This window comes from Colossoma macropomum, unplaced genomic scaffold, assembly GCF_904425465.1.
Source record: "Colossoma macropomum unplaced genomic scaffold, Colossoma_macropomum, whole genome shotgun sequence".
NCBI classification, from domain to species: Eukaryota; Metazoa; Chordata; class Actinopteri; order Characiformes; family Serrasalmidae; genus Colossoma; species Colossoma macropomum.
Window position 1 is genome coordinate 7,708,867 of NW_023494790.1, and position 12,401 is coordinate 7,721,267.

Below are 12,401 nucleotides of genomic sequence, written 5' to 3' on the forward strand. Positions count from 1 at the left end.
AAGTGCAAAGAGTCCATCATAGCGCACTGACCTGTTGGTATGGGAGTTCCTGCTGGTCCCAGTGGTACTCTATACTGGTTAGCTGCTTAAGCAGCACTGTAGAATCCACCTCCAAACTCTGATAGAGCTTACTGTAGGCCACCCACTTCCTGCGCACACAATCAGAGATTTCAATCAAGCTTTGCTGATCGTCTAACGTGGCCTCAGAGTCTGTGTAAACAAGACATGGCTTTTAGAACACAGGCAGATTGTCCAGAACTCACGCCAGGTCTTGCAGAAAGGGTGAAATGTCATTCTGGGCAGCATAGTGCTCCAGCAGCGTGGTGCCTTCTCCGCATAGTTCACCTTTCCAGGGACTACTGTCCTAATGAGAGACAACAACAAAGGGATTGGAAGAGAGGAAAACAGTAATGGAAACTGTTTTATCAAACTTACACCGGTTGCCAGTTAAATTCCGCATTGAGTACAAAATTCTTCTAGTGACATATAAAGCTCTAAACAGACTTGCCCCTCAGTACCTGTGTGAACTTATCTCTTATTATGAACCATCGCGCCTACTTAGATCACGAGGTGCTGGCTTACTATTAGTACCTAGAATTAATAAAGTTACATCAGGGGGTACTTCCTTTTCATACAGAGCCCCCCCTAGCTTTGGAATAATCTTCCATTCAGTGTTCGGGACTCAGACACAGCCTCAGTATTTAAGTCTAGGCTAAACACCTACTTGTTTAGTCAAGCCTTTGGTAATTAGTTTTTCCCATTAGCTAAAGGTCTGGGAGGTTCATGGACATAAAGTATTATGGTAAACTGGGAATGTTGGTGCTGTCGTCCCGCTGCTCTCATGCTTTCACTCAAATTTGTTGACGGTGGAGCAGAGGGGTGCTGACATCTCAGACAACCCTCAGGTCTGTTACTTTCTGGCTCTCACTTTTAGTTGAGCTGTAATAGCTCGATCTGCACTCTGTTAACACTGTATACTGTAATCAGTCACTCTTAACAGAACTAACTGCCTGTGTGTTTCTTTGCTGAGCTGATGCTGTTGCTTCATCTTCCCTGATCGGGTGCCCACTGCCCGCCAGCCTTCTGAACCAGTTTGACCCCCATGGGACTTCTGCTGTACAACACTGTGCAAACCTCAACTCCACACCACTGACCCTTCTGATGATACTGCTGCATTTTTAAATTGTAGACATTGCATCTCCTGCTTTCTCCCCCTTTCCGTATCTTATACTAATGATCAAACCTCATTCTCTGCTGTTATTGTTTGCTATCCGGTGTCGACCAGAGGAGGATGGGTTCCCCTTTGGAGTCTTGGTTCCTCTCACAAGCTTTGTGACAACGCCTGTTGTAAAAAGTGCTATATAAATAAATTTTGACTTGACCTGACTTAAAAGAAACTACAATGTACGCTTTGCCCAAAAGCTTGTGGACACCTGCTCACCCAGCGTTTCTTCTGAAATCAAGGGTATTAATAGTAAGTTTGTCCCCCTTTGCTGTAGTATCAGCCTCTACTCTTCTGGGAAGGCTTTACACTAGATGTTGGAACGCTGCTGTGAGGATTTGATTGCATATAGACACAAGAGCATTAGTGAGGTCAGGTACTGATGTTGGATGATTAGTTCTGGACCACAAACTCCACTTCAACTCATCCCAAAGGTACTGGATGGATTTCCATCAGTCCAGTAAATACAGTTTTGCAGCTTCAAAGCCTAATGCTGGGGGGGGTTATACACCTCTAGCTATCCGATTCTATTGCTCAGTGCTTTTCTGTGGAGATTATACAAGTTGTGCATGCGCAACTGAACACCTGCATCAGCGATACGTGTACCTTAAAGTAGCCAAATTCACTAATGAGGAAGAATGTCTGAATACTTTCATATTCTGCTAACATATATCTGATACGTATTTCGGTTCTGATCTGACAAAACTAATGTCACTGAGTCATTTAGTTAGTTTAGTTCATTGCTCATCAAGCTTGATTCAGCTCAGCTAAGCATAATAGACTAAGCTTGATAGAAAAGGGAATATTATTCAAAAAATAGACATACTTCTGTGAATCATTTAAATGTTTACAGTGTGAAATACACAGTGCTTCATAAATACTTGGCCATAACAAAATGCCACAGCTAACCAGCAGAGAAGTACAACTGCATCATTATTTTGCAATACTTCCCTATCACAACACAGGCAGTTAAGAAAATAAACTGGCACACTATCTTAGTTGGCTTAAGCTCCCTTGTGTGTACGTCCTAAGGCTTAATAAGCAGTAACTTCTGAGAGGCACTCTTGCTACACCTGTTCCTATAGCTGTAATCATGCCTACTCACATCCTGCAGTCGTCACAATAGTCTCTAAAGTGAGATTTTCCAATTTAAACACTACGGAAATCCCCTTAAGATGATGTACCTTGGAAGTGGGAGGAACTTTTGAAAAACTACAAGCGCTTTGGGGTGTATACATAAGGGCAGGCTGTTTAATGGTCTTTTTTTTCTACCTGGCTAATACAGATAGCTAATGTTATTGCTAGGAAGCCGAATATGATGCCTGTATTTATTAGCCGTTACATTTGTGCATTTGTTTATCACTGTGAAAGGGTCCCCAGTGGTTGTGTACCATACTTGTGCGATTGTGTGAAAGCAATAAGGCTGAAGAATATACAATGCTGCGCTAAAGATCACTACATGACATGATAAATAACATATTAAATGCTAGTTTTGGTGAATTCCCTCTTAAGGGGAAACAATGAAAAATGACTGGGTTATTATGAAATTATAGCAGTGGCTAATGCGAGTTAAGGTTAAGGGGTAAGCCTACCTTTTGCTTGGAAATGTGAGCTTGAACAAACTGCTGCAGTATCCCACTGTAGTTCACATAAGGACTGCGGCCAGCACTCAGTGTCTCATCTCTCTGTCAATCACATACACACAGTAAAGGAAAGAAAACACCATTAATGCCCTGTCAGTCAAAAATTCAGACATGACTGGTTTATACACAAAGTGTCAAAGTTGAATTTGGGCATTCATTCTGTCCAACACTCCCCCAAAAAAAAAAACAAACAACAAATTAAGTTCACATGCTCAGACCACAGCTAAACAGTGCAATTTTTTCAAACCAGTGTTGATTCCACTGTTGATCAAGCCTAAAATAAAATGCCAGTTAAGCACCACCTGCAGCCTCACTGCATCTATTTGTATTTGTAATATATTTCTCTCACTGGCCAACGCTTTGAGACAGCCTAAGGTGGAGAACATAAAGAGCCTGTTACAAAACATACAGATGATCTCTAACAGGAACTGTGACTCAAGTGAAATCAAATGTCAGTTTATGTGAAAGATCACTTTGTGAGTGCTGATAGTTACTGCAGGCCAATTATCCCATCGGTGGGTTTTCACATCTCTCTTCAGTTCCGTTTGCATTGCCCGATAGAAAGTACCAGAAACTGAAAGTACCAGCAGTCATGCTGACCTCTTTGTGGATGAATTTAAACTGCATGTGGCACTGCCCTCGGTCCGGGTACGTCTCTGTTTGAGGCTGGAGAATGTGCCATCTGTCCTCTGTACAGTGCAGGTCCTTTAATTAGTATGAACAAATTGATAAGTTCATCATTTCATATCTTGTTTTGAAAAATGAAATAGTTGCAAGATGTTTTGCACATCACAATGCACCTACCTGTAGGCTGAGAACAACACTTCCCAGAAAATCATCCGTCCCTTTCTCTTTCTTTGCATCTTTTATCATCCTGTAATGGGATCATATCGGCAACCAGTTCAATACAATGTATGGTCAATCCAAGCTGGCATCACATCATTGTCAGAACGAAACCTTGCATCTCCAAAAATGTAGCTTTACCAGCATCATTATGGGCCATTTGCATTAACCCAGCCATCGATTTTCACACTATGTAAAGAGCTGTTTTTATTTAATTTAGGTAAAAAATTTATACTCTTCCAGATGAACACTCTTAAACACAAAGGTGCCATAAAACTTTTTTAGCCAAGCCACTTTTGGTTTCCTGAAGAATTTGGGGCAATTTGGCCTAAAAGTAGATTTGATATGTTTTGTTATACAGTAATCGTTTTTGCAACGTTGTTTAATGGAATTCACAACTTTATATCCATGTTTTTGTTCATCAGCGTTCTCTCACTACAATACCCAGCATGCATTATGCAAATAAATCATACAAACACTGGGAGTTCCTGTGGTGTCAACAAATCATGACTGCTAGTCTAGCCACTTAGCTATAGGTTTGTTTGCCCTTTTGGCCTGAAAAGGAGTCAAACTGAGGTAAGGTTCTAGATAGCCAGGTAGCTACATTGCTAACTTTATCTTTGCTTGTTGTCCTCCTCATCTGACACATCACTTCTGTTGTTTGAGTAATCTATTCTCTCCATTGTGATGATAACGATAACCTACATAAGCTTGCCTTGACAAATGACATAACTCTACATAACTGTTTATAAATGCTTATTCCAAAAGGCATCATCTGTCATACAGGCTACTATATCAAAACGGACAAATATAACCTTTATAGCATATGATGCCTATTGGAATAAGCATTCATTAACATTTATGTAGGGTTATGTCCGTCATCATAACAAGCTTATGTACGTGTCGTATAGCCTAATGACCAGTACAGTAAAGTGTTCTCTGTATTTTGAACAGTAATGTTAGTCATCTGGCTTGCTTCTGCATTCACCAGCAAATGGAAAAAAACCCAAAAAGATACATCAGATGGAGGCTTTCCTATGTCTTTAAAATGGAGGATCTCAATCTAGTGACTATTGTAGAACTGCTAAGGTGAGTAGGCATGTTTACATGTTTACAGATGTAGCAATGTTCAGGTTTATTGGCCTTGTTCTTTGGTACAGAATCGTTTTTGTAAATGAGATGTGTCCGGAGCTTTGTTGGAAAAAATCTAAAGGTTCTATACGTCCAAGCAAAGAATCATTTAGGAACCTTTTTTTAAGATCGTAAATGTGGGAGTGGGGGTGGGGGCGGGAAGTGGGCATGTGTGAAATGCAGGCGAGGGTTGACCTTTTCAGGCCGTGCAAGTTCGTCCGGAACTCGTCGAATTTCTGAACGAGTGACACTTCCTCGTCTTTATCCCTGTGAAGCAAGCAAAAAGCAGTTCAATTAGGCAAAGCCTCATTCCACCTTGTTCAACCACAGTGACTCAGCCGAAACAAAACTGAAGCTGAAACGTCCGCCCACTGCACAGAGCACGGCGCTTTACTTACCACATTTCCATGTGAAAGTTGCCAGAGGTTATATCTTCAAACGCACTAAATGAAGGTAACAGGGACAAAAACACAGCAATCAGCTTCAGTTAAATGATCTTGAGATGTTAGTGTCTCTTTCCAAGCTGCTCCACTTACATATCTATAAAATCTATTTGTATTTTCTAATGATGGGGACCACACGCCCTGCATATATATGTGTTTTTCATATTTTAAGGCCATTGAGAGCTAAGCGAGCAGGAAAGACACAAAAAAAAACAAAAAAGTGCATAGTCGAGAATATTTTATGGTTATTGTGATAAATTATATGATAATTTGCCTTTCTGAGTATTTAGTAGACATAATCAGTACTTGAATACCAATGATCAACTGCGAGTTTCATTATAAAGAGAGTATAATTAGTCCTGTTTAATTCAATTTAACGCCATGCATTATGTGAAACATTGAATAGTTCCGAACTAAATATCACGATACAGGACTAAAAATGTGGACCCTGAGAAAATTATATTTAAAAAGCTTTTTATCCAAGGCAATATTTGTTTGTTTGCTTATAAAAACACAACAGTAGAATTACTACTACTAACATTAATACAATGAGTAGTGAGTTTAAATATGCCAATGTGTTTGTTAACCACTTCCAAACCTCTCTTCGAGGAAGCCCAGTATTATTTGTTGTTATCATCTAATATCTGGTTTGGCTAGTCAATACTTCTTTAACTAAAATCAGGTGTGCTACTGATGGAATTTAACAAATTTATGTGAAGGTTAAGGACATTGAGGAGAAATCTGGAACCACACTTTGTTCTTATAATCAACTCACAAGATATCAACTACTTTTCTAAAAACAAAGCATTGTTTATTTTTACAAACTCTGTACCTGGCAGACCACAGACATTAAAACTATATGGACTTTTTGCAGATATTACACTTTTCTAACTTTTCAGAGTGTAACTCACAAAGGCTTTGGGGACAGACATCAAATTCCCCTTCGCCTTTCTTTGTATATTAGAATAGATTGATAAGGAAAACTGTATGAATCTCTGCACTATGTTTTCTGACAATTTATATTAAATATATTTAAAGCACATAGTCTGGGCCTCATGGTGGCTCAGGGGTCCTAAGCGAATGCTTATACCACTTACAGCAAAAAACGGCCATAATAACCTCAATGGTTCAATAGTTAGTTTCATAATAATAATAATAGTAATAATAATAATAATAATAATAATAATAATTCAATACAATAAGTTCACCAGCAGTAAGTCCTAAGATTAATGCTGCATTCACAAGGCCTTTTTGACACTGGTCAAAACAAATAGCATTGATGCATGTTACTGGTTTGTTGTGGGTGTGTTTGTGGGAGGAGATCAATGAGAGCAGGAAACTTCTGCAAGTTCTTATGCAGTTTTTTATGCAGAACCTATACAGCAGTCGCTCATGTCTTCTCCATTTTATTCAGAATCGAGATAACTGAAGCCCTGCTCTGCACCATCTCCTATTGCCTGATGCATGAGTACATCAGAGTACACTTTGTTCAACTCTGGTGAACTTTTTTAACTGGTATTTTTGTAACTGACAATTTTTAAGGGTAATTTTTACACATTGCCATGCATCCTTGTGGATCTTTGTGAACACGGCCTAATAACAAACTAATAAGCATGCAGTTTAAAGGGCCCATATCCTACATTCTTCTTGTATTTTTTTCCCCTTGAGGTCCGCTTATAATATTTGTGTGGCTTTATGTACCATAATTCTTTTGTACATGACCATTTTATAACCTCTCTTTATCCTTTTAAACAGACTGTATTGTAACTGTGACTGAGATAAGACAAATAGGCTGTGTTCTGATTGGGCAGCTTGTATTGATCTGAAATACTCCCTATATAGAGTGGGTGTGGCTAAACTGCTGTATAATTGGATACATGTAAATAAGCAGATTCTCGAGACATCACACAAGCAAATTTAAAACTGTTTTGCAGCTTAATTTCAATGTGTGGACTTGAATAGTACTTTTGAAACTCCCTCTATTTAAAAAAAAATAGCAAGGGAAATTTAATTTTCCATGATATGGGCCTTTTAAGGTATTAATACAGGGAAAATTGAGGGCTACTGGACTAATATACCACAGTTTCCCACATGTGGGTTAATTCAATATTGCTGAATTTCACTCAACTCTGGTGGTCTTCCTGTATTCAGATCAAAGGTATATAGCTTTCTATAGTGGTTTGGATTATGACCACTTGGCCACATTTGGCCACGAAGTACATTTGTTACTACTTTGATGTTAATACTAAACAAATGCTAAAAATGTATTTGTCATTGCTCTATTACACAAGTAATGAAAAGTTGTCTTTGTTTCTGGACACTCACAGTTTAAAGGTTTGGTCCCAGACTGGGTTAAGTGTCTGCTTCTTAATGTCTGTTTGGAACACCTCCCTTTGCTTGGCTGAATCCTTCACCACAGCCTTCTGCGGTTTGGATGGGATAGTGCTACTCTTAGCCTCCTGGCCTTTTTGCATGATGGTCAGCAGACAGTATGGGTCACTGAAGCCTGCCATGGGCAGTCAGAGGAAAATGAGGAACAACGTTACCAAGGAATTAGAGGAAGTCTTTGTTCTTTGTAAGTGATGTAACTTTTTTTGGCAAAAAGTTATTTATGGAGGAATAAATATAGCAATGAAATAATACATTCTATCATATGATCTTGTATAAGAGCAGACGTTTAAAGAGGAGAATTCAGAAAGCAGAAATTGACCCATACCACTAACGTCCTTTCCCAGAATCCCTTTGGCTTCCTTGACAGTGACCTTCAGACAGTAAACTGGCTTCTGTACAAAATAATCAACCAGCAAGTACAAAGTGAGTGTGAGAAAAAAGCGTAGCTTCCATTGACTAGGATTTAAAAAAAAAACAATAATGCCAAATCAATTTGGTAATCACCTCTGTACTCCCGACTTTTTCACTAAGGCTTTCATGCTCTGCGTCTGTCATGCCAAAAGCCTATAAAAACGAACATATTCATACATTAAAGGTGACAATATATCATAAATAACATTTAAAATTTTGTTTGTTACTATTACTTTTTCAAAAACGTTGTTGCAATCTCAAAGTGTCAGCTTATTGTATGTATATATGTTGTGTTAACTGTAAACTCACCTCTTTGATATACTGCTGTAGCTCAGTGTCTTTGTACTCCGCATCGCTGGTGGGCTTCCCTAGTTTGTGTTTAATGGTGTACAGGAGCTCCTTGTACAACGGTTTCAGCTGCAGAGATTATAGTCTATATGTTTTCATTCATTCAATCAATCATTCAGTTACACAGGTTCATATTTATTTCCTGTATCTACATTATGTGGACACCTGACCATCACATCTACACGAGATTGTTGGAAATCCAAAACCACAGGCATTAATATGGAGTTGCCCCCCTTTTGTCACTATAACAGCCTCCACTCTTCTGGGAAAGCTTTCCACAAGATTTTGGAGCGTGTCTGTGGCAATTTGTGCCCATTCAGTCAGAGCATTTGTGAGGTCAGACACTGATGTTGGACGAGAAGGCCTGGCTCGCAATCGATGTTCAAATTCATCCCAAAGGTGTTCAGTGGGGTTGAGGCCAGGGCTCTGTGCAGGCCACTGGACATCATCTACACCGAACTCGTCAAACCAGGTCTTTACGGGGCTCGCTTTGTGCACAGGGGCACAGTCATTCTGGACCAGGAAAGGGTCTTCCACAAACTGCTGCCACAAATTTGGAGGCATTTAATTATCTGAAATGTCTTTGTATGCTGTAGCATTAACATTACCCTTCAGCGTAACTTAGGGACTGAGCCCAAAGTCTTGAAAAACAGGCCCACCAAACTTCATTGTTGGCACTGTGCATTTTAGTAGGTAGCATTTTTCTGGCATCCGCCAAACCTAGATTCATCCATCAGACTGACAGATAATGAATCATGATTCCACTGCTCCAGAGTCCAGTGTCGACATGCTTTAGACCATAGGTAGGTCATTTTTACCTCACTAAACACTTCAGCACTCGACAGTCCCACTCTGTTTCTGTGGTCTACCGCCTCATGGCTGAGCTGTTGTTGCTCCTAGACACTTCCATTTCACAGTAATAGCACTTACAGTCAACTTGGGCAGATCTAACAGGGCATGAACTGTCTTGTGGTAGAGGTGGGATCCTAAGACAGTGCCATGTTTAAGGCTACTGAGCGCTTCAGTAGAACCCATTCTACTGTCAATGTTTAGGTATCGCGATTTTATAGCTATCTGCTTGATTTTATACACTTGTTAGCAATGAGTGTGGCTGAAACATCTGAATAAAATAATTAGGAGATGTGTCCACATATTTTTGGCCACATTATGTATCAGAGATAACAATCAACCCAAAGGTTAATGTGGCAATGTCAGTAAAACTTGTTTACAAGTAGTACTTCAAAGTAGTCCGTGAAGGCCCGAAGTTATAAGCCAGAACCAGACAGACAGACAGTCTGATATTGTACAGCCCAATTATGCTATAAAATCCTGTTTGGGAGAAGCCAGTTAACTGGAAACAAGGTTTAAAAACTGAGATAAAACACTCACTTCTTGCTCTTTGTGCCTCCTCGCCCTCTCCTCTGGATCTTCAGGTTCCTTGAAATCCTGCAATGAAATGTCCCGTTCAGCTGATGTGTCAGAATAATGTAGCCAGTTTATCACTGCATTAAAAATGACCTACTAGTAATATCGTTATAAAACATATCAGGATCATCAAATTCCACTCCGGTACAGCCACAACACTGAGTTGTGTTTTCCCTGATTCAAGCTAGTAAATAATACTTTGTATGGGCCAATGTATACCCTCATTAATTTACTTCATTTTATTTTATATACAATGGCACTTTGCAAAATATACAGCATCATTTTAACATAATCAGAATACTAAAAAGATTTTTTTTAAATAAATGAAACAGTGTATAAATTCAGTGTCATTTCCAATTTTTTGGTAAAAATACAGAACTGGTGATGAATGCTCTTGCGACAAGACACTGTTGCTGTTTGCAGCAGCTTCTTGTATTATATAGTGGTCCATTTTATCTACAAATAAGCTTGTTCACACCGTCAGGTTAGGATTACAGGGTGGAGTAATGAGCAAAGTTTGTCAGTGTGAATGGACCAACAGAAATCTCTTAAATACATAGCTACTTCGGAGGTCATAAGTATGACATAAGTTGTGTTCAAGTGGTTTCGGTTGGAAACAGGAGGGACGCGCTGGAAATAATGCTTTTTGTGTTTATACATTTGTTTTTCCTGTCATAAAGAGAGTCGGTTTTGTGTAACTGCAATGAAATGAAGAGCAGAGGACGCTTATGAGATGAGTGATGTCTTTATCCAGTGAGAACGTCACATGCTTAAGTTTGTATTTTCACATGTGAATGATTCTAGCCTGCGTTGTACATTTGTGGCTGCTGAACTAACTCAAATACAACTATGAGTGGTCACTGTTGCTTTTTTTGTTGAAACGCCCCCAACTTGGAAACAGGGCTCATTAAAAAAAATCTGAGTGTCCCATTACAGCAAATACGACACCGTGGTGGCGTACATGTGTGTTCATCTTGTGAATGCCAAATTTCCGACATGACTGGAAGGCAGTACATGACCTGTTCGAGCTTCAGAAAGATTTACCTTTCTGTCCTTCTGTCTTCTTGTCATTCCCAGCCTCCGTGCAGGAGAGCCCTGAAAACGACAGACAGCAAAAAAAAGGGTAGTTTTATTTAAGTCAGTTACCAACATGCAACAAGTTACCCCCCAATGTGTCCTCTCCTGTATGACAGTGGACCCAATAACTTCTCACTGTCATGTAACACAAGTTGAAGTGTGACAAAACAGACAAAATGAAGGATTGTTCTTACAACACACACGAACACAAAGCAATTCAGTTACACTACCTGTCTCGGCCCTCTTCGAGATGATCCTGTACCTGTTGGATTTGACTGTGCAGACAAAAAGCAAAAAAAAAAAGTGGAAAAAAAATACATTACTCAATGAATCAATGAGATTTCAGAAAAAATGGGACATTACAGAATAATTCATTCTGTGCTTTATTTATGATATAATGCAACAAACAATTGTTTCAGTAAACTATGGTACAAAATATGTGGTACAAAAATTGTGTTTTAATGTCATAAAATGGATCAAGAAAAGATAATATGATTCGTTTTTTTGGGTGTGTAACCGTAAAACAACACTGTGCTATAATTATAACTTCTGAAAAAGTTTTTTTGTTTTTTTGGTCACAGCAAAAATGATATCTTACCAAGTGAAAACATCTTAAATGCAGTCACTATATACCTAATATTTCTCATTATGAGATATGAGATTTCTGTACATTTTTACTTGTTTTAAGTAATTCTATCTAGTGAAAGTGCCGTTCCATTGGCAGATCATTTTACTTGTTTTGAGAAATAATTTTTCACTCATTTTACCTCTTATTCTCCAGGGTATATTTTGGTTTTTCCATCTGAATTTACATGACCATATCGTTAGGCAAATTATTCAGTAACTGCATGAAATAAAAGTAAATTTTTATTTTATTTATTTTTTTTGTAAAAGCTCACCTCAAATTTATCAGAACATGTGTTTTATGATCATACACAAATTGCTATATGCTTACAATTTACTGCTGAAAGCCAAAAATCTTAGATGCTCTTTGTATTATTTCATAAAAATAATTTTTTACAGAGCAGATCACTGAAGAGACGCCATCCATTTATAGTTTATAGCCCAGATTTGTGGGGAAATGGGTCGACTTTCAGTAGACAAAAAAATTGTGAATTCAGCTTCTTCTATTATAAGGGTTTAAAATTACATTACACATCTATTTGACTGGAAAGAAGACAGTTACAGCCTCATACGACACCCACTTTTTGAATGTAGCTTATGAAATACGAAAGTTATGAAGAATATGACAAAGTGCGTTTTGGATCCACCGGTGGTCTCAAGGAGTTGTGGAGGTTAAAGAAATAATTCATAAAACAAGTTAAAAAACAAAACTGCTTAGAGCAAGTTAATAATGTTCAGAAAAAAATAACTGCAAAAAATGATATCTTACCAAGTGAAAACATCTTAAATGCAGTCACAATATATCTAATATTTCTCATTATGAGATTGTTGTGAGAATATTTT

At 38.5% G+C, this 12,401-nt stretch overlaps 1 protein-coding gene across 2 annotated transcripts in view; it reads right to left on the reverse strand.

The window, feature by feature from the left end:
- Window positions 1-12,401, reverse strand: part of unc13d (unc-13 homolog D (C. elegans)) — a 33,783-nt gene that overhangs the window by 17,408 nt on the left and 3,974 nt on the right. For both annotated transcript variants that reach the window (XM_036572012.1, XM_036572011.1), the window contains exons 4-17: window positions 11,165-11,209; window positions 10,902-10,952; window positions 9,822-9,878; window positions 8,394-8,501; window positions 8,178-8,237; window positions 7,999-8,065; window positions 7,608-7,788; window positions 5,238-5,282; window positions 5,035-5,106; window positions 3,670-3,739; window positions 3,466-3,570; window positions 2,815-2,907; window positions 264-364; window positions 32-149 (exon numbers count right to left, since the gene is read on the reverse strand). In XM_036572012.1, the coding sequence (XP_036427905.1) occupies window positions 32-149; window positions 264-364; window positions 2,815-2,907; window positions 3,466-3,570; window positions 3,670-3,739; window positions 5,035-5,106; window positions 5,238-5,282; window positions 7,608-7,788; window positions 7,999-8,065; window positions 8,178-8,237; window positions 8,394-8,501; window positions 9,822-9,878; window positions 10,902-10,952; window positions 11,165-11,209 (1,173 nt within the window). The remainder of the gene's footprint in view (window positions 1-31; window positions 150-263; window positions 365-2,814; window positions 2,908-3,465; window positions 3,571-3,669; window positions 3,740-5,034; window positions 5,107-5,237; window positions 5,283-7,607; window positions 7,789-7,998; window positions 8,066-8,177; window positions 8,238-8,393; window positions 8,502-9,821; window positions 9,879-10,901; window positions 10,953-11,164; window positions 11,210-12,401) is intronic.